This window comes from Lonchura striata, chromosome 35, assembly GCF_046129695.1.
Source record: "Lonchura striata isolate bLonStr1 chromosome 35, bLonStr1.mat, whole genome shotgun sequence".
Classification (NCBI taxonomy): Eukaryota; Metazoa; Chordata; class Aves; order Passeriformes; family Estrildidae; genus Lonchura; species Lonchura striata.
The window spans coordinates 1,008,287-1,029,812 of NC_134637.1; the positions used below are offsets into that span (position 1 = coordinate 1,008,287).

General features: G+C 50.0%; 1 protein-coding gene across 1 annotated transcript; it reads right to left on the minus strand.

The window, feature by feature from the left end:
- Nucleotides 1-1,729: 1,729 nt before the first annotated feature.
- Nucleotides 1,730-21,172, minus strand: PPP4C (protein phosphatase 4 catalytic subunit). The gene is made up of 9 exons (XM_077789584.1): nt 21,136-21,172; nt 19,085-19,198; nt 15,131-15,182; nt 12,762-12,812; nt 11,501-11,602; nt 9,742-9,915; nt 5,964-6,090; nt 4,241-4,430; nt 1,730-2,091 (listed from the first exon to the last, which is right to left on the minus strand). Exons 2-9 carry the CDS (start codon nt 19,180-19,182, stop codon nt 1,962-1,964), a joined length of 924 nt encoding a protein of 307 aa, XP_077645710.1. The 5' UTR covers nt 19,183-19,198; nt 21,136-21,172; the 3' UTR covers nt 1,730-1,961.
- Between the last annotated feature and the right edge of the window lie 354 nt (nt 21,173-21,526).

Below are 21,526 nucleotides of genomic sequence, written 5' to 3' on the forward strand. Positions count from 1 at the left end.
CGTTCTCGCGAGATCTCCTTCCTCTCTCCCCACCCCCACGCTATCCTTCCAGCCTTCCCGCCACGCCAATTCTCGCGAGATCTCCCATTGAGTCCCACAGCGATCTCGCGAGATCGCGCTCCTCCGCCCCATTCACCCCCGTTCCAAGTCTCGCGAGAACTCTGTGCGTTTGAATGGGCGCTCTCGCGAGATCTCCGCCCTCCTCCCCTCGCTGCTCAGCCCCGCCCTCCCGCCACACGAAGTCTCGCGAGATCTTACCGCTTCTCTACGGGCGCTCTCGCGAGATTTTACCACCCCCACGAACTGAGGCTTTTCGCTCTCTCCCGCCTCCTTCCCGCTCTTTGTACAAATCTCGCGAGATTGCCGTCCGTCTCAATGGGTGCTCTCGCGAGATTTCTCCCCCGCCTTTCCATCATCCCCCCTTCCTCCCCTCCCAAGTCCCGCGAGATCCTTAATTCTAGGGAGGAAACTCTCGCGAGATTCCGCTGCCATTCCCCCGCCCCTTTCCCGCCTCTCCCGCGAGCTCTCGCGAGATTTCAAGCGCTGGGAGGCAGTGGGGAAGGCGTGGCCAATGCATTACGTCATTTCCTTGTTTCCCGGGGCTCTGCGCCTTCACTTCCGCTATGGGTGCCGCCATCTTGGACCCGCAGCCACGTGGGAATTGCGCGCCGCCATCTTGCCCCCTGGGCGCCGCCATCTTCGCCGTGCCGCGGAGGATGACGGGATTATTGCCCCCCCGCCCCCCACCCTTTCCCAAAAATTCCCGGAAAATTTTTTGGGATTTTCCAACTTTTTTTTATCCAAACGGAGCCGAAACGGGGCAGAAACACAAAAAAAAATTCCCCAAATTTGGCCCCAAAACGCGCGCGGGGGGGGGGGGGGGAGGGGACCCAAAGGTCACCTGGGCACACCTGGGGGCACCTGGGCACAGCTGGGCACACCTGGGAGCACAGCTGGGCACACCTGGGCACTCACCTGGGGGCACCCCAATGGTCTCAGGGGGTCCCCAGGCCTGCCCCGTGTCCCAGGGGGGCTCCAGGTGTGCCCAGGTACCCCCAGGTGTGCCCAGGTACCCCCAGGTGTGCCCAGCTCTATCCCAGGTGAGCCTCCAGGTACCCCCAGATGTGCCCAGGTGTGCCCGGATTGATCCCAGGTGCCCCCAGGTGAGCGCCCAGGTGTACTCAGGAATGCCCAGGTGAGGCCCTAGGTGTGCCCAGGTCTATCCCAGGTGCCCCCAGGAGTGCCCAGGTGAGTACCCAGGTGTGCCCAGGTGCCCCCAGGTGTGCCCAGGTCTATGCTAGAAGTGCCCAGGTACCCCCAGGTGCCCCCAGGTGTGCCCAGGTGAGCTCCCAGGTCTATCTCAGGTACCCCCAGGTGCCCCCAGGTGTGCCCTGGTCTATCCTAGGAGTGCCCAGGTGTGCCCAGGTGTCCCCAGATGAGTACCCAGGTGCCCCCAGGTGTGCCCAGGTGCCCCCAGGTGTGCCCAGGTGTATCCCAGGTGCCCCCAGGTGTGCCCAGGTGCCCCCAGGTGTGCCCAGGTCTATCCCAGGTGCCCCCAGGTGAGTGCCCAGGTGCCCCCAGGTGCCCCCAGGTGAGTGACCAGGTGCCCCCAGGTGCCCCCAGGTCTATCCCAGGTGCCCCCAGGTGCCCCCAGGTCTATCCCGGGTGCCCCCAGGTGTGCCCAGGTCTATCCTAGGAGTACCCAGGTGCCCCCAGGTGAATACCTAGGTGTGCCCAGGTGCCCCCAGGTGCGCCCAGGTGTGCCCAGGTGCCCCCAGGTCTATCCCAGGTGCCCCCAGGTGTGCCCAGGTCTATCCCAGGAGTACCCAGGTGTGCCCAGGTGCCCCAGGTGTGCCCAGGTGCCCCAGGTGCCCCCAGGTGCCCCAGGTGTGCCCAGGTCTATCCCAGGAGTACCCAGGTGTGCCCAGGTGCCCCAGGTGTGCCCAGGTGCGCCCGGGCGCTCACAGGAAGTAATCGGCCACGGGTTTCTTGGCGGGGATGCCGCGCGTCTCCTGCGGCGCCGCCTCGAAGATGATGAACTCCTTCTGCAGGTGCTCGTCCAGCTCCAAGATGGCCGCCACGTTCCCGCACCTGGCGGACAGCCTCGTTTGCATCCCGTTTGCATCTCATTTGCATCTCATTTGCATCTCATTTGTCGGTTTCAGGGGGGTTTTAGTGACCCGCCCACCTGCCCACCTCACCTGAGGATCCCAAACCCACCTGACTGCCCCAGCTCCGCCCTCTTTATGTCTCAAACCTCATTTGCATCTCATTTGCATCTCATTTGCATATAATTTGCATATCATTTGCATCTAATTTGTCGGCTTCAGCAGGGTTTTACTGACCTGACCACCTCCTGGGCTCACCTGGGGATCCCAAACCCAGCCCGGCCCCACCTGACTGTGCTGGCTCTGCCCCCTTTCTGTCTCCCTCCTCATTTGCATATCATTTGCATACCATTTGCATCCCATCTGCATCTCATTAGTCAGGTTTTGGGGGGTTTTAGCCCATTCCCACCTGCCCAATTCACCTGGGGCTGCCAAACCCAGCCCGGCCCCACCTGACAGCCCCGGCTCCGCCCCCTTGGTGTTGCTCATCTGCATCTCATTTGCATCTCATTAGGCGCTCCCTGAGGGTTTCTCAGCACGCTCTCACCTGCCGGACTCACCTGGAGCCGCACCTGGAGCCCAGGAAAGCCCAAACCCCACCTGTACCTCACAGAAACCCCACGTAATTACCACCTAATTACCCCCTAATTAGCATCTCATTAGCATACTGACACCATTTCCGCCCTCCCACCCCTGTCCAGAGTCCCTCACCTGGGCCCCGTCACTCCCTGCCCAGGTGTGCCCAGAGCTCACCTGTCCCTCATACAACCGCCATGTCATTACCATTTAATTAACCCCTAATTAGCATCTCATTAGCATACTGACACCATTTCCGCCCTCCCATTCATCTCCAGAGCCGCTCACCTGGGCCCCGTCACTCCCTGCCCAGGTGTGCCCAGACCCCACCTGCCCCTCATAGAAACCCCACGTAATTACCATTTAATTAACGCCTAATTAGCATCTCATTAGCATACCATCAGCACTAATTTGGCCCCATTTCCACCCTCCCAGCCCCATTCAAAACCCCTTAATTGGGTCCCATCACTCCCTGCCCAGGTGTGCCCAAACCCCACCTGTCCCGCATAGAAACCCCATGTCATTACCACCTAATTACCACCTAATTAGCATCTCATTAGCATACCGACAGCAATCATTTGAGATCTTTCTCACTCTCCCATTCATCTCCAGAGTCCATCACCTGGTCCCATCACTTCCTGCCCAGGTGTGCCCAGACCCCACCTGCCCCTCATAGAAACCCCACGTCATTACCACCTAATCACCGCCCTAATTAGCATCTCATTAGCATACCGTCAGCACTAATTGGAGACCTTTCTCACTCTCCCATTCATCTCCAGAGCCGCTCACCTGGGCCCCGTCACTCCCTGCCCAGGTGTGCCCAGACCCCACCTGTCCCTCATAGAAACCCCATGTCATTAGCAGCTAATTAACACCTAATTAGCATCTCATTAGCATACTGGCAGCACTAATTAGACACTGGTTCTACCATTGTCCAGAGTCCCTCACCTGGGTCCTGTCACTCCCTGCCCAGGTGTGCCCAAACCCCACCTGTCCTTCATAGAAACCCCACATCATTAGCAGCTAATTACCGCCTAATTAGCATCTCATTAGCATACCAGCAGCAATAATTGGGCCTCATTTAGACCCTCCCAGCCCCATCCAAAACCCCTCACCTGGGTCCCATCACTTCTTGCCCAGGTGTGCCCAGACCTCACCTGCCCCTCATAGAAACCCCACATCATTACCACCTAATTACCACCTAATTACCCCCTAATTAGCATCTCATTAGCATACTGACACCATTTCCGCCCTCCCATTCATCTCCAGAGCCGCTCACCTGGGCCCTGTCACTCCCTGCCCAGGTGTGCCCAGACCCCACCTGTCTCTCATAGAAACCCCACGTCATTAGCAGCTAATTACCGCCTAATTAGCATCTCATTAGCATACCGTCAGCACTAATTTGGCCCCATTTCCACCCTCCCAGCCCTGTTCAAAACCCCTTAATTGGGTATTGTCACTTCTTGCTCAGCTGTGCCCAAACCCCACCTGTCCCTCATAGCAACCCCACGTCATTACCAGCTAATTACCGCCTAATTAGCATGTGATTAGCATACCGGTAGCAGTAATTGGGCGCGGACCAGACGGTGAGCACGGTCTCTCCGAAGTGCCACTTGTAGCCCTCCATGACGAGCTGGTGGGCGCGGCAGATCATGGCGACCTCGTTGGCGGCGTTGAACTGCGCCACCACGTCCGAGCCGAACAGGTACCCGGCGCCGCGGGGCGACACGCCCCAGCCCGTGGTGTCTGACACGGGAAAACACGGGAGAACACGCGTGTGAGGGTACCCGGCGCCGCGGGGCGACACGCCCCAGCCCGTGGTGTCTGACACGGGAAAACACGTGAGAACACGCGTGTGAGGGTACCCGGCGCCGCGGGGCGACACGCCCCAGCCCGTGGTGTCTGACACGGGAAAACACGTGAGAACACGCGTGTGAGGGTACCCGGCGCCGCGGGGCGACACGCCCCAGCCCGTGGTGTCTGCATGGGATAACATGTGTGAACACGCGTGTGAGGGTACCCGGCGCCGCGGGGCGACACGCCCCAGCCCGTGGTGTCTGACACGGGAAAACACGGGAGAACACGCGTGTGAGGGTACCCGGCGCCGCGGGGCGACACGCCCCAGCCCGTGGTGTCTGACATGGGAAAACACGCATGTTTATGTGAGAAGACGTGTTTACATGTCAGAACATGTGTCTACATGTGAGAACAGGTGTCTACATGTGAGAAAACACGTGTACATGTGATAGCACACGTGTACATGTGATAGCACGCGTGTACATGTGATAACACGCATGTACATGTGATAACATGCATGTACATGTGAGAACTCAGGTGTACATGTGAGAAAACACGTGTACATGTGATAGCACACGTATACATGTGATAACACGCATGTACATGTGATAACACGCATGTACATGTGATAACATGCATGTACATGTGAGAACTCAGGTGTACATGTGAGAAAACACGTGTACATGTGATAGCACACGTGTGTACATGTGATAACACGCATGTACACGTGATAACACACATGTAAATGTGATAACACACATGCACATGTGATAACACATGTGTACACATGAGAACACGCGTGTACATGTGATAACACGCGTGTACACGTGAGAACACGTGAGAACACGCGTGTGCGCGTGAGCCCCAGCACAGGTGAGGGAATTCAGGGGATTTTTGAGGCCCATTCCGTGAATTTTGGGGTAAAATCCCAAAGATTTGGGGATTTTGGGGGTTTTTTTGGGTCCCTCACCCTGAACATTTTAAGGAATTTTTGGGGCCCATTCAGGTGAATTTTGGGGTAAAACCTCGAGGATTTGGGGATTTTTTTGGGGATTTGGGGTTTTTTTGGGGTTTTTTCTATCCCCCACCTGTCCCTCACCTTGAACATTTTAAAGAATTTTTGGGAGAATTCAGGTGATTTTTGGGGCCCATTCAGGTGATTTTTGGGGCCAATTCATTGAATTTCGGTGTAAAACCTCGGGGATTTTGGGTTTTTTTCGGGGATTTTCGCCTGCCCCCCCCGTGCCCAGGTGTGCCAGGTGTGCCAGGTGTGCCAGGTGTGCCCACCTGTCCCTCACCTGTCCCTCACCTGTCCCTCACCTGTCCCTCACCAAGAACATTCAGGTGAATTTTGGGGCCAATTCAGTGAATTTCGGTGTAAAACCTCGGGGATTTTGGGGTTTTTTCGGGGATTTTCGCCTGCCCCACCCGTGCCCAGGTGTGCCAGGTGTGCCCAGGTGTGCCAGGTGTGCCCGGCCGTACCTTCGGGGTCGGACCAGAGCAGGTCACACATGGGCCCGTCGTGCGGCACCTCCTGCTTGCGGTCGATGGTGCGGATCTGGTCCAGGGTCTGGATGGACGGCGAGAGGCCGCCGTGCACGCAGAAAATCTGGGAATTCGGGAAAGTTTGGGGGATTTTGGGGGATTTGGGGATTTTGGGGACATTTGGGGGATTTGGGAATATTTGGGCAATTTGTGGGATTTTGGCTCATTGGGACATTTTGGGTCATTTGGTTCATTTGGGGGATTTGGGACATTTTGGGATCATTTTGGGCATTTGGGACATTTGGGGGATTTGGGATATTTTGGGGTCATTGGGGAAATTTGGGGGATTTGGAACATGGACTCATTTTGGGGAAATTTGGGGCATTTGGGGGATTTGGGGCATTTGGGTCATTTTGGGACATTTTGGGGAATTTGGGGGATTTGGGACATTTTGATGGATTTGGGAATATTTGGGCAATTTGGGATTTTGGCTCATTGGGACATTTGGGATATTTGGGGGATTTGGGTCACTTTGGGGGGATTTGGGTCATTTTGGGGGATTTGGGTCATCGGGACATTGGTCCAGGGTCTGGATGGACGGTGAGAGGCCGCCATGCACGCAGAAAATCTGGGAATTTGGGAAAGTTTGGGGGATTTTGGGGAATTTGGGGAATTTGGGGGATTTGGGGGATTTGGGGGATTTGGGGGATTTGGGTCATTTTGGGGAATTTGGGGGATTTGGGGGATTTTGGGACATTGGGGACATTTGGGGAATTTGGGTCGTTTGGGGGTGCACGCAGAAAATCTGGGAATTCGGGAAAGTTTCGGGGATTTTGGGTCATTTTGGGGATTTTGGGACATTTGGGACATTTGGGGGATTTTGGAACATTGGGGACATTTGGAGGATTTGGGAAATTTGGGGAATTTGGGGATTTGGGACATTTGGGGGATTTGGGACGTTTTGGGATAATTTTGGGCATTTGGGACATTTGGGGAATTTGGGATATTTTGGGGTCATTGGGGAAATTTGGGGGATTTGGAACATGGAGTCATTTTGGGGAAATTTGGGGACATTTGGGGGATTTGGGGCATTTGGGACATTTTGGGACATTTTGGGGAATTTAGGGGATTTGGGACATTTTGGGGGATTTGGGACATTTGGGGAATTTGGGTCGTTTGGGGGATTTGGGACATTTTGGGATATTTGGGGACATTTGGAGGATTTCGGGGTTTTGGGACATTTTGGTGGATTTGGGGACATTTGGGGGATTTGGGGACATTTGGGGGATTTGGGGGATTTGGGGAAATTGGGACATTTTGGGGGATTTGGGACATTGGGACAGGGTCTGCATGGACAGTGAGAGGCCGCCGTGCACGTAGAAAATCTGGGAATTTGGGAAAATTTGGGGGATTTTGGGGGATTTTGGGAATTTTGGGGATGTGGGGGATTTGGGACTGTTGGGGGATTTGGGGGATTTGGGACATTTTGGGGTCATTGGGGAAATTTGGGGGATTTGGAACATGGACTCATTTTGGGGAAACTTGGGGCATTTGGGGGATTTGGGAGATTTGGGGGATTTGGGACATTTTGGTGGATTTGGGAATATTTGGGCAATTTGTGGGATTTTGGCTCATTGGGACATTTTGGGCCATTTGGTTCATTTGGGGAATTTGGGACATTTTGGGATCATTTGGGACATTTGGGACATTTTGGGGACGTTGGGGACATTTTGGGGGTTTGAGGGATTTTGCAACATTTGGGGGATTTGGGTCATTTGGAACATTTTGGGACATTTTGGGACATTTTGGGACATTTTGGGACATTTGGCGCCATTGGTGACATTTTGGGACATTTCGTTAATTTGGGGGATTTTGGGGATTTGGGGGATTTGGGGGATTTGGGGAAATTGGGTCATTTTGGGGGATTTGGGACATTTTGGGGGATTTGGGACATCGGGACAGGGTCTGGATGGACGGCGAGAGGCCGCCGTGCACGCAGAAAATCTGGGAATTCGGGAAAGTTTGGGTCATTTTGGGGGATTTTGGGGATTTTGGGGATGTGGGGAAATTGGGGAAATTGGGGGATTTGGGGGATTTGGGACATTTTGGGACATTTTGGGACATTTGGGACATTTGGCGCCATTGGTGACGTTTTGGGACATTTCGTTAATTTGGGGGATTTGGGATATTTGGGGGATTTGGGGGATTTGGGGGATTTTGGTGGATTTGGGGACATTTGGGGGATTTGGGGGATTTTGGGGGATTTGGGGGATTTTGGGGGATTTGGGTCATTTTGGGGGATTTGGGACATCGGGACAGGGTCTGGATGGACGGCGAGAGGCCACCGTGCACACAGAAAATCTGGGAATTTGGGAAAGTTTGGGTCATTTTGGGGGATTTTGGGAATTTTGGGGATTTGGGGGATTTGGGACTGTTGGGGGATTTGGGGGATTTGGGACATTTTGGGGTCATTGGGGAAATTTGGGGGATTTGGAACATGGAGTCATTTTGGGGAAATTTGGGGCATTTGGGGGATTTGGGGCATTTGGGACATTTTGGGAAATTTTGGGGAATTTGGGGGATTTGGGACATTTTGATGGATTTGGGAATATTTGGGCAATTTGGGATTTTGGCTCATTGGGACATTTGGGATATTTGGGGGATTTGGGTCACTTTGGGGGGATTTGGGTCATTTTGGGGGATTTGGGTCATCGGGACATTGGTCCAGGGTCTGGATGGACGGCGAGAGGCCGCCATGCACGCAGAAAATCTGGGAATTTGGGAAAGTTTGGGGGATTTTGGGGGATTTGGGGAATTTGGGGGATTTGGGGGATTTGGGGGATTTGGGTCATTTTGGGGATTTTGGGGACATTTGGGACATTTTGGGCGATTTGGGATCATTGGGGGACCTCAGTGTCCCGACCCCCTCCAGCTGCCCCGGGTGCCCCCAGGTGCTCCCAGGTGTGCTCAGGTGCCACCAGATGTGCCCAGATGAGTGCCCAGGTGTGCCCAGGTGTGCCCAGGTGTGTCCCAACCCCCCTTTAAACACTCCCAGCTGTGCCCAGGTCTATCCCATGTCTATCCCAGGTCCATCCCAGGTGCCCAGGTGAGTGCCCAGGTGTGCCCAGGTGTGCCCAGGTGAGTGCCCAGGTGAGTGCCCAGGTGAGTGCCCAGTTGCCCCCAGGTGTGCCCAGGTGCCCCAGGTGAGTGCCCAGGTTCCAGGTGAGTTCCCAGGTGCGCACCTTGCCGCCGATGATGGCCAACAGGCTCAGGTAGTCGAAGATCTCCATGCCCCACCTCCCCCAGGTGTGTCCAGGTGAGTTCCCAGGTGCCCAGGTGCCCCCAGGTCTATCCCAGGTGTGCCCAGGTGTGCCCAGGTCTATCCCAGGTGAGTGCCCAGGTCTGTGCCAGGTGCGCACCTTGCTGCCGATGATGGCCGACAGGCTCAGGTAGTCGAAGATCTCCGTGCCCCACCTCCCCCAGGTGTGCCCAGGTGTGCCCAGGTGAGTGCCCAGGTGCCCAGGTGAGTTCCCAGGTGCCCCCAGGTGCCCCAGGTGTGCCCAGGTGAGTGCCCAGGTGAGTTCCCAGGTGCCCAGGTGAGTTCCCAGGTGAGTTCCCAGGTGTGCCCAGGTGAGTGCCCAGGTGAGTGCCCAGGTGCCCCCAGGTCTATCCCAGGTGCCCAGGTGAGTTCCCAGGTGCCCAGGTGAGTGCCCAGGTGCCCCAGGTGCCCCAGGTGAGTGCCCAGGTGTGCCCAGGTGAGTGCCCAGGTGCGCACCTTGCCGTCGATGATGGCCGACAGGCTCAGGTAGTCGAAGATCTCGGTGCAGTAGCGCCACACGGTGACGGAGCCGTACTTGCGCAGGCACTCGTCATAGAAGCCGTACACCTGCGTGATCTGCCGGGACTCGTGGTTCCCGCGGATCAGCGTGATCCGGTCCGGGTACCGCACCTGAACATGTGTGACATGTGTGTGACATGTGTGTGACAGGGCACACCTGCGTGATCTGCCGGGACTCGTGGTTCCCCCGGATCAGCGTGATCCGGTCCGGGTACCGCACCTGAACATGTGTGACATGTGTGTGACATGTGTGTGACAGGACACACCTGCGTGATCTGCCGGGACTCGTGGTTCCCGCGGATCAGCGTGATCCGGTCCGGGTACCGCACCTGTGTGACATGTGTGTGACATGTGTGTGACATGTGTGTGACACGGGTGTGACATGTGTGTGACATGTGTGTGACATGGGTGTGACAGGGCACACCTGCGTGATCTGCCGGGACTCGTGGTTCCCGCGGATCAGCGTGATCCGGTCCGGGTACCGCACCTGTGTGACATGTGTGTGACATGTGTGTGACATGTGTGTGACACGGGTGTGACATGTGTGTGACATGTGTGTGACATGGGTGTGACAGGGCACACCTGCGTGATCTGCCGGGACTCGTGGTTCCCCCGGATCAGCGTGATCCGGTCCGGGTACCGCACCTGTGACATGTGTGACATGTGTGTGACATGTGTGTGACACGGGTGTGACATGGGTGTGACATGTGTGTGACAGGGCACACCTGCGTGATCTGCCGGGACTCGTGGTTCCCGCGGATCAGCGTGATCCGGTCCGGGTACCGCACCTGAACACGTGTGACATGTGTGTGACACGTGTGTGACATGTGTGTGACAGGACACACCTGCGTGATCTGCCGGGACTCGTGGTTCCCGCGGATCAGCGTGATCCGGTCTGGGTACCGCACCTGTGACATGCGTGTGACATGCGTGTGACATGTGTGTGACATGTGTGTGACACGTGTGTGACACGTGTGTGACATGTGTGTGACATGTGTGTGACAGAGGTGTGACATGTGTGTGACGTGTGTGAAACGTGTGTGACATGTGTGTGACATGTGTGTGACAGAGGTGTGACATGTGTGACATGTGTGTGACACATGTGACACGTGTGTGACACGTGTGTGACATGGGTGTGACACGGGTGTGACACGTGTGTGATGTGTGTGACATGTGTGTGACAGGGGACACGGGTGGGACACGCCCGGTCACACCTGTACCAGGTATAACAGAAACGTGCACACGTAACATGCCTGTGACACGCCTCTGACACACCTGTGTCACACCTGTCACACGTGTCACACCTGTGTCACACCTGTGTCACACCTGTCACACGTGTCACACCTGTATCACCTGTGTCACAGCAGTGTCACACCTGTGTCACACCTGTGTCACACCTGTCCAGGTGTGTCCCACCTGTCTCACCTTCAGCGCCAGCAGCAGCAGGAAGGTCTCACACGTGTCCCAGGTGTGTCACACCCGTGTCTCACCTGTCCAGGTGTGTCCCACCCGTCTCACCTTCAGTGCCAGCAGCAGCAGGAAGGTCTCACACCTGTCCCAGGTGTGTCACACCCGTGTCACACCCGTGTCACACTGTCCCAGGTGTGTCACACTGTCCCAGGTGTGTCACACTGTCCCAGGTGTGTCCCACTGTCCCAGGTGTCTCACCTGTCCAGGTGTGTCCCACCTGTCTCACCTTCAGCGCCAGCAGCAGCAGGAAGGTCTCCACGCTGTAGAAGCCGCGGTCCACGAAGTCGCCCATGAACAGGTAATTGGTCTCTGGGACATCCCCACCCACCTGGACAGGTGAGATGGACAGGTGAGACATGGACAGGTGAGACATGGACAGGTGAGACATGGACAGGTGAGACATGGACAGGTGAGATGGACAGGTGAGATGGACAGGTGAGACATGGACAGGTGAGATGGACAGGTGAGACATGGACAGGTGAGATATGGACAGGTGAGATGGACAGGTGAGATGGACAGGTGAGATGGACAGGTGAGACATGGACAGGTGAGATGGGACAGGTGAGATATGGACAGGTGAGATGGACAGGTGAGACATGGACAGGTGAGATATGGACAGGTGAGATGGGACAGGTGAGACATGGACAGGTGAGATGGACAGGTGAGACATGGACAGGTGAGATATGGACAGGTGAGACATGGACAGGTGAGATGGACAGGTGAGACATGGACAGGGGAGACATGGACAGGTGAGATATGGACAGGTGAGACATGGACAGGTGAGATGGACAGGTGAGATGGACAGATGAGATGGACAGGTGAGACATGGACAGGTGAGACATGGACAGGTGAGATATGGACAGGTGAGACATGGACAGGGGAGACATGGACAGGTGAGACATGGACAGGTGAGACATGGACAGGTGAGATGGACAGGTGAGACATGGACAGGTGAGACATGGACAGGTGAGATATGGACAGGTGAGACATGGACAGGTGAGATATGGACAGGTGAGATGGACAGGTGAGATGGACAGGTGAGATGGACAGGTGAGACATGGACAGGTGAGATGGACAGGTGAGATATGGACAGGTGAGATGGACAGGTGAGATGGACAGGTGAGATATGGACAGGTGAGGTGGACAGGTGAGATATGGACAGGTGAGATGGACAGGTGAGATGGACAGGTGAGATATGGACAGGTGAGATGGACAGGTGAGACATGGACAGGTGAGATGGACAGGTGAGATGGACAGGTGAGATATGGACAGGTGAGATGGGACAGGTGAGATGGACAGGTGAGATATGGACAGGTGAGACATGGACAGGTGAGATGGGACAGGTGAGGTCACTCATTGGTCACTCAGGGGTCAGGGGTCACTCAGGGGTCAGGGGTCACTCAGGGGTCAGGGGTCACTCATTGGTCACTCAGGGGTCACTCAGGGGTCAGGGGTCACTCGGGGGTCAGAGGTCAGGGGTCACTGACCCGGAACAGCTCCTTGAGGTCGTAGAACTGCCCGTGGATGTCCCCGCACACCTGGGGAGAAGCGACCCAAAATCACCCAAAATTCACCAAAACCACCCAAAATCACCCAAAAACACCCAAAAACACCTAAAATTCACCAAAAATCCACCCAAAATTCACCAAAATCACCCAAAATCACCCAAAAACACCCAAAATTCACCAAAATCACCCAAAATCACCCAAAAACACTCAAAATCACCTAAAATTCACCAAAAATCCACCCAAAATTCACCAAAATCACCCAAAATCACCCAAAATCACCCAAATTCACTCAAAAACACCCAAAAACACCCAAAATCAAGCCAAAATTCACCAAAATCACCCAAAATCACCCAAAAACACCCAAAATACCCCCAAAATCACCCAAAATCACCCAAATTCACTCAAAAACACCCAAAAACACCCAAAATCAACCCAAAATTCACCAAAATCACCCAAAATTCACCCAAAGCACCCAAAATTCACCCAAATTCACCCAAAAACACCCCCAAAATCACCCAAAATTCACCAAAATCACCCAAAATCACCGAAAAACACCCAAAACACCCCCAAATTCACCCAAAATCACCCAAATCCACCCAAAATCACCCAAAATTCACCCCAAATTCACCCAAAATCACCCAAAATTTGTCCAAAATTCACCCAAAATCACCCAAAATTCACCCAAAGACCCCCAAAATCCCCAAATTCCCCAAAATTCCGGACAAAAGTTCCCCAAAAAATCCCCAAAAATCCCCAAAAACTCCCGAAATCCCAGAAAAATTCTCAATATTCCCAAAATTCCCCAAACCCCCCAAAATTCCCCAAATTTCCCCAAAATTCCTGAATTTCTCCAAAAAAACTCCCAAATTTTGGCCAAAAGTTCCCCCCAAAAATTCCTCCAAAAATTCCCCAAAATTCCCAAATTTCCCCCAAAAATTCCCAAATTTTGGCCAAAAGTTCCCAAAAAAATCCCCAAAATTCCCCAAACTCCCAAATTTATCCCCAAAATCCCAAATTCATCCCAAAAAATCCCCCCAAATCCCCAATTTTCCCCCAAAAAATTCCCAAATTTTGGCCAAAATTCCCAAAAAAATTCCCAAAAAATCCCTCAAAATTCCCCAAATTCCCAAAAAATTACCCCAAAACCAGCCACACTTTTCCCTGAAAAATCCCTTAAAAATCCCCAAAATCCACAATTTTCTCCCCAAAAAAAATCTCAAAAATTCCTCCAAAAATCCACAAAAATTCCCCAAATTTTTCCCTAAAATTCCGTTAAAAATCCCCAAAATCCCCGAATTTCTCCCCAAAAAAATCCCAAAAATTCCTCCAAAAATGCATAAAAATTCCCTAAATTCCCAAAATTCCGAAAAATTCCCAAATTTATCCCAAAAACTCCCCCACAAACCCCAATTTTTCACCCCAAAACTCCCAAATTTTGGCCAAAATTCCACCAAAAATTCCCCAAATTTCTCTCAAAAATTCCCAAATTTTGGCCAAAAGTTCCCCCAAAAAAATCCCAAAAATTCCCCCAAAAGATCCCGAAATCCCAAAAAAAATCTCAATATTCCCGAAATTCCCGAAACCCCCCAAAATTCCCCAAAGTTCCCCGAAATTCCTGAATTTCTCAAAAAAAAAAATTCCCAAATTTTGGCCAAAAATTCCCCTCAAAAATTCCTCAAATCCCCAAAATATTCCCAAATTTCTCCCTAAAAAAAAATCAGAAAAATTCACCCAAAAACCCCTAAAAATTCCCCAAAATTTTGGCCAAAAAGTTCCCAAAAAATTTGCCAAAATTCCCCAAAATCCCGAAAAATGCTCAAAATTCCCAAAAATCCCCAAAATGTCCGAATTTCCCCCAAAAATCCCAAATTTTGGCCAAAAGTTCCCCCAAAAAATCCCCAAAAATTCTTCAAAATTCCCAAACTCCCCAAAAATCCCCAAAATTCCCAAAAATTTCCCAAAATTCCCCAAAACTCCCATATTTATCCCCAAAATTCCCCCAGAACCGCCAAAAAAAAATAAAAAAACCCAAATTTCCCTCCAAAATTCCCCAACTTCGACCAAAAATCCCCAAATTTTGACCGAAAATTCCCAAAAATCCCCAAAACTCCCGAAAAATTCCCCGAAATTCCCAAATTTATCCCCAAAACTGCCCCAGAAATTCCCAAATTTTGGCCAAAATCTGCCCAAAAACTCCCCGAAATTCCTCCAAAAACTCCCGAAATTCCCGGATTTCTCCCCAGAAATTCCCAATTTTCCCCGGAATTCCCGAATTCCCGAATTCCCAATTCCCAAATTCCGGATTTTCCCGATTTTCCCGATTTTCCCGATTTCCCCGATCCTCTCACGGTGACGGGCGAGTCGACGCGCTGCACGTTGCTCTCCTCCACCAGGATCTCCCTGACACAATTAGCAGTAATTAGCGCTCGTTAACACTCATTAGCGCTCATTAACACTAGTTAATGGTCATTAGTGCTCGTTAGCACTCATTAGCGCTCGTTAATGCTCGTTAGCGCTCGTTAGCGCTCATTAATGCTCATCAGCACTCATTAGCACTCATTAACACTCGTTAACACTCATTAGCGCTCATTAGCGCTCATTAATGCTCATCAGCACTCATTAGCACTCATTAGCATTCATTAATGCTCGTTAGCACTCATTAGCACTCGTTAGCGCTCATTAACACTCATTAATGCTCGTTAACAGTCATTAGCACTCACTAACACTCATTAGCACTCATTAATGCTTGTTAGCACTCGTTAGCACTCGTTAACATTCATTAGCACTCATTAATGCTCGTTAGCACTCATTAGCACTCATTAGCGCTCATTAGCGCTCGATAGCGCTCGTTAGCACTCATTAGCACTCATTAGCACTCATTAATGCTCGTTAGCACTCATTAGCGCTCGTTAGCACTCATTAGCACTCGTTAGCACTCATTAACGCTCGTTAGCACTCATTAGCGCTCATTAACACTCAATTAACGCTCATTAGCACTCATTAGCGCTCATTAACACTCACTAACACTCATTAACGCTCATTAGCACTCATTAACACTCATTAACCCTAATTAGCACTCATTAATGCTCATTAACACTCCTTCGCAATGATTAATGCTCATTAGAGCTCATTAGCACTCAGTAAAACTCATTAATGCTCATTAGCGCTCATTAATGCTCGTTAACGGTCATTAACACTCATTAACACTCATTAGCACTCATTAGCGCTCATTAACCCTAATTAGCACTGATTAATGCTCATTAGCACTGATTAATGCTCATTAGTGCTCATCAACACTCATTAGTGCTCGTTAATGCTCATTAGCGCTCATTAACACTCATTAACTCTAATTAGCACTCATTAACGCTCATTAACCCTATTTAGCGCTCATTAATGCTCATTAACACTCATTAACACTCATGAGCACTCATTAACATTAATTAACGCTCATTAGCACTCATCACTGCTCGTTAGCACTCATTAGTGCTCATTAACAGTCATTAATGCTCATTAACGCTCATTAATGCTCATTAGCGCTCATTAATGATCATTAATAATCATTAACGCTAATTAGCACTCATTAATGACCATTAACGCTCATTAGCGCTCAGTAACGCTCATTAGCACTCATTAACGCTCATTAATGCTCATTAAAGCTCATTAACACTAATTAGCACTGATTAACACACAGTCAGCACTAACGAACCAAAAATCCTCCCCAAATTAGCCCCAATTAATGCTAATTAGCACAACATTCACGCTAATTAACACTCGTTAACACTAATTAGCACCGATTAACACCAAATGAACCAAAAGTTAACCCCAAGTTATCCCAAATTAACACTAATTAACGCTAATTAACGCTAATTAACACTAATTAACGCTGATTAGCAAAAATTCCACAGCAATGAACACAAAATCAACCCCAATTAACCCTAATTAGCCCTAATTAACACTAATTAACACTAATTAGCCCAAAACTAGCACAAATTAATGCTGATTGACACTGACAGCAATTAACATCAAATTAACACTAATTAACCCCATTTAACACTAATTAAACCCAATTAACTCTAATTAACCCAAATTAACAGTAATTAACGCTAATTAATCCCAAATTAACCACAATTAACCCACAATTAACTCCAATTAACACTAATTAACATAAAATCAACACCAACTCATCCAAAATCAACGCCAATTAATGTTAATTAACAGCAATTAACACGAAATCAGCCCCAATTCCCCCATTGAACGCAATTAACCCCAATTAGCGCTAATTAGCACTAATGAAACCCAATTAATGGCAATTGCCACTAATTAACACCGTTTGCCATGAAATTAATGCAAATTAACGCAAATTAACGCTAATTAACGCCAATTAACAGCAATTAGCGTTAATTAAGAGCAATTAACACTAATTAGCCCCAAATTAACATTGACCACAATTAACAGTAATCAACATCAATGAATATTAATTAACAGCAATTAACATTCATTACCTGCAATTAAGGCTCATTTGCCCCTAATTAACACCAATTAACGAGGTAAACGAAGCACAATTAGCGGCAATCAACACTAATTAACCCTAATTAACCCCAATTAACACTAATTAACCCCAATTAACACTAATTAACCCCAATTAACGTCTGCCGGGCTTCGTTAGGCGTTAACGAGTGTTAATTAAGGTCCGGGAGCATTAATGATGAGCGCTAATTAGCGCTAATTAGTGTTAATTAATGAGGGCTAACAGGCACCAAGGGTTAATTAGCATTTATTAGCATTAATGAGCCTTAATGAATGTTAATTAGCATCAGTGAGTGCTAACGAGGGTTAATCAGGGTTCATTAGCGCTAATGAGCCTTAATGGAATCTCATTAGCGTTAATGAGAGTTAACAAGCCTTAATTAGCGTTAATTAGCACTAATGAGCGTTAGTGGGCATTCATTAGAGTTAATGAGTTAACAAGGGTTAACAAGGGTTAATTAGCACTAATGAGCATTCAGTAAGGAGAGTTAATTAGTGTCAGTGAGAGTTAATTGGGGTTAATTAGCATTAATTAGCACTAATGAGCCTTAATGAGCATTAATTAATGAGAGTTAATTAGTGTCAGTGAGTGCTAATGAGGGTTAATTAGCATAATTGGCACTAATGAGCATTAATAAATGTCAGTGAGTATTAATTGGGGTTAATTAACATTAATTAGCACTAATGAGCATTAGTGGACACTCATTAGCGTTAATGAGGGCAAATTAGCGTTAATTAGTGCTAATTAACGAGCGTTAATCAGCGTTCATGAGCATTAGTCAGCGTTAATGACCTTTAATCACCGTTAATGAGCGCTAATTAGGGGTAACAAGCACAATACCCATCAATGCCCATCCCACCCTCACTAACGATCACTAATTAGCGTTAATTAGCGTTAATTAGCGTTAATTAGCGCACAGGGCCTTGACCTCGCTCTCGCGGATCAGCGTCAGTGACCGTTAATGAGCGTTAATGAGCATTAATGAGCACTAAAGACCGTTAATGAGCGTTAATGAGCGTTAATGAGCGTTAATGACTGTTAATGAGCGTTAATGAGCGTTAATGAGCGTTAATGACCGTTAATGACCGTTAATGACTGTTAATGACCGTTAATGAGCATTAATGAGCATTAATGACTGTTAATGACCGTCAGTGACCGTTAATGACCGTTAATGACCCTTAATGACCGTTAATGACCGTTAATGACCGTTAATGAGTGTTAATGAGCGTTAATGACCGTTAATGAGCCTCAGTGACCGTTAATGACCGTTAATGAGCATTAATGAGCATTAATGACCGTTAATGACCGTTAATGACCGTTAATGACCGTTAATGACCGTTAATGAGCATTAATGAGCACTAACGAGCTCTAACAAGCACAATACCCATCAATACCCATCCCACCCCCACTAACGATCACTAATTAGTGTTAATTAGCGCTAATTACCGGGCCTTGGCGCACAGGGCCTTGACCTCGCTCTCGCGGATCAGCGTCAGTGACCGTTAATGACCGTTAATCACCATTAATGAGCACTAACGAGCACAACACCCACCAATACCCATCCCACCCTCACTAATGATCACTAATTAGCGTTAATTACTGTTAATTACCGGGCCTTGGCGCACAGGGCCTTGACCTCGCTCTCGCGGATCAGCGTCAGTGACCGTTAATGACCGTTAATCACCATTAATGAGCACTAACGAGCTGTAACAAGCACAATCCCCATCCCACCCTCACTAACTAACATTAATTAGTGTTAATTAGCGCTAATTACCGGGCCTTGGCGCACAGGGCCTTGACCTCGCTCTCGCGGATCAGCTCGCAGCGCCGCAGCTGCTCGATCTGCCGGTCCAGGTCGCTCAGCTCCCCCATGGCGGCGCTAATTAACCCCTGCGCCGTTAATTGGGGCCCTCGTTAATTGACGCGGGGGAATTAACGAGCCCCGGGGGGGAATTAATGAGCCCCGGCGGGTAATTAACGCCCATTTCTCATTAACAAAGGGAGGGAAAAGGGGTTTGGGAAGGGTTGAAGTATCGGGGATGCGCTAATTAATCCCTCATTAATTAATTAAGGGCCTCATTAATTAATTCATCTCCTCCTGGAGGAGTCTGAGGGGTAATTAACTCCCAATTTTTAATTAAAAATGGAGGGAAAAGGGGTTTGGAAGGGTTAAAGTCTGGGGCAAGCGCTAATTAACCCCCAATTAATTAATTGCAACCCTCATTAATTGGCTGAGGTGACTCTGGGGGTAATTAACCCCGGATTTTTAATTACAGGGGTGACAAAGGGACCCTAATGAACCCCTTAATGAATGACTTAATTAATTGGGACCCTCGTTAATTGAGTAACCAACCCTGGGGTAATTAACAAGCCAGGGGTAATTAACCCCTGCCAGGGGTAATTAACAAGCCTGGGGTAATTAACCCATGCCAGGGGTAATTAATAAGCCCGGGGTAATTAACAAGCAAGGGGTAATTAACCTGTGCCAGGGGTAATTAATGAGCCTGGGGTAATTAACGAGCCCAGGGGTAATTACCGGGCCTGGAGTAATTAATGATCCCGGGGTAATTAATGAGCCGGGGATAATTAATGATCCCGGGGTAATTAACCTGTGCCAGGAGTAATTAATGAGCCTGGGGTAATTAACGAGCTGGGGGTAATTAATGAGCCCAGGGGTAATTAATGAGCCGGGGGTAATTAATGAGCCTGGGGTAATTAACGAGCTGGGGGTAATTAATGAGCCCAGGGGTAATTAATGAGCCGGGGGTAATTAACGAGCTGGGGGTAATTAACGAGCTGGGGGTAATTAATGAGCCCAGGGGTAATTAACGAGCCGGGGGTAATTAATGAGCCGGGGGCTCGTTAGCAGGGCTGGGAGTGGGGGCTCATTAAGCGCTAATTAATGAGGGAGGTCGTTAATTATCCCCCCGCTGCCCCTCCCCCACCCAGAGACCCAAAAATCCCAAAAATTCCCCCAAAAATTCCCCAAAAATCCCAAAAAATTCCCCAAATATTCCCAAAAATTCCCCAAAAAATTCCCCAAAAAATCCCAAAAAATTCCCCAAAATTCCGCAAAAATTCCCCAAAAAATCCCAAAAAATTCCCCAAAATTAACCCAAAAATTCCCCCAAAATTCCCAAAAAATTTCCCCAAAAATTCCCCAAAATTCCCCCCAAAATTCCCCCAAAATTGTCCCAAAAATCTCCCAAAATTCCCCCAAAATTCCCAAAAAAATTCCCCAAAATTCCCCAAAATTCCCCCAAAATTCCCCAAATTCCCCCAAACGGCCCCAAAATCCCCCCTGGGACCCCCCGAGAGCCCCAAAACCCCCCAAAAAAATCCCAAAAAATCCCCAAAATTCCCAAAAAACCCTAAAAATCACCCAAAAAATCCCCCCCAAAAAAACCCCAAAAATTCCCGACAAAAACAAAAAAAACCCAAATTCCCAAAAACCCCAAAATTCCAAAAAAAACCCCCAAAAAATTCCACCAAAAAAATCCCCAAAAAAATCCCAAAATCCCCAAAAAAGCCCCAAAATTCTGACCAAAAAAAAAAAAAAAAAAAAAATCCCCAAAAATCAAAATATTCCACCCAAAAATTCCACAAAAAACGCCAAAAAACCCAAAATTCCCCCAAATTTTCCCCAAAATTCCCCCCAAAATTCCCCCCAAAATTCCCCCACTTGCCCCAAACGGCCCCAAACCCCCCCCGGGCCCCCCCGAGAGCCCCGAAACCCCTCGGGGAAGTTTCGCGAACCCCAAAAAGCCCCAAAATCGCCCAAAATGCCCCAAAATCGCCCAAAATTCCCCAAAATCCCCAAAACTTCCCCCCAGGCCCGGAGCCGCCGCCGCCGCCGCGTCACTTCCGGCCACGCCCAGCCCGGAAGCGGCGAACCGGAAGTGAAGGGGAGGCGGCAAAATGGCGGCGGCGGCGCCAAAAACGGCCCCAAGATGGCGGCGGCGGGAAAAGGGCGCCAAAAACGGACCCGGCCCAAAATTCACCAAAATTGCCCAAAATTCACCGAAATTACCCCAAATTGACCCAAATTCCGGAGATTTGTGGGGAAAAGGGACCCGAAATTCCCCAAACTTGCGAAATTTGAGGGGAAAGGGACCCAAAATGACCTGAAATTCCTGAAATTTGCAGAGAAAAGGGACCTAAAAACCGCCCAAAATCCCAAATTTTGTGGGGAAAAAGGAGCCAAAATTCCCCAAAA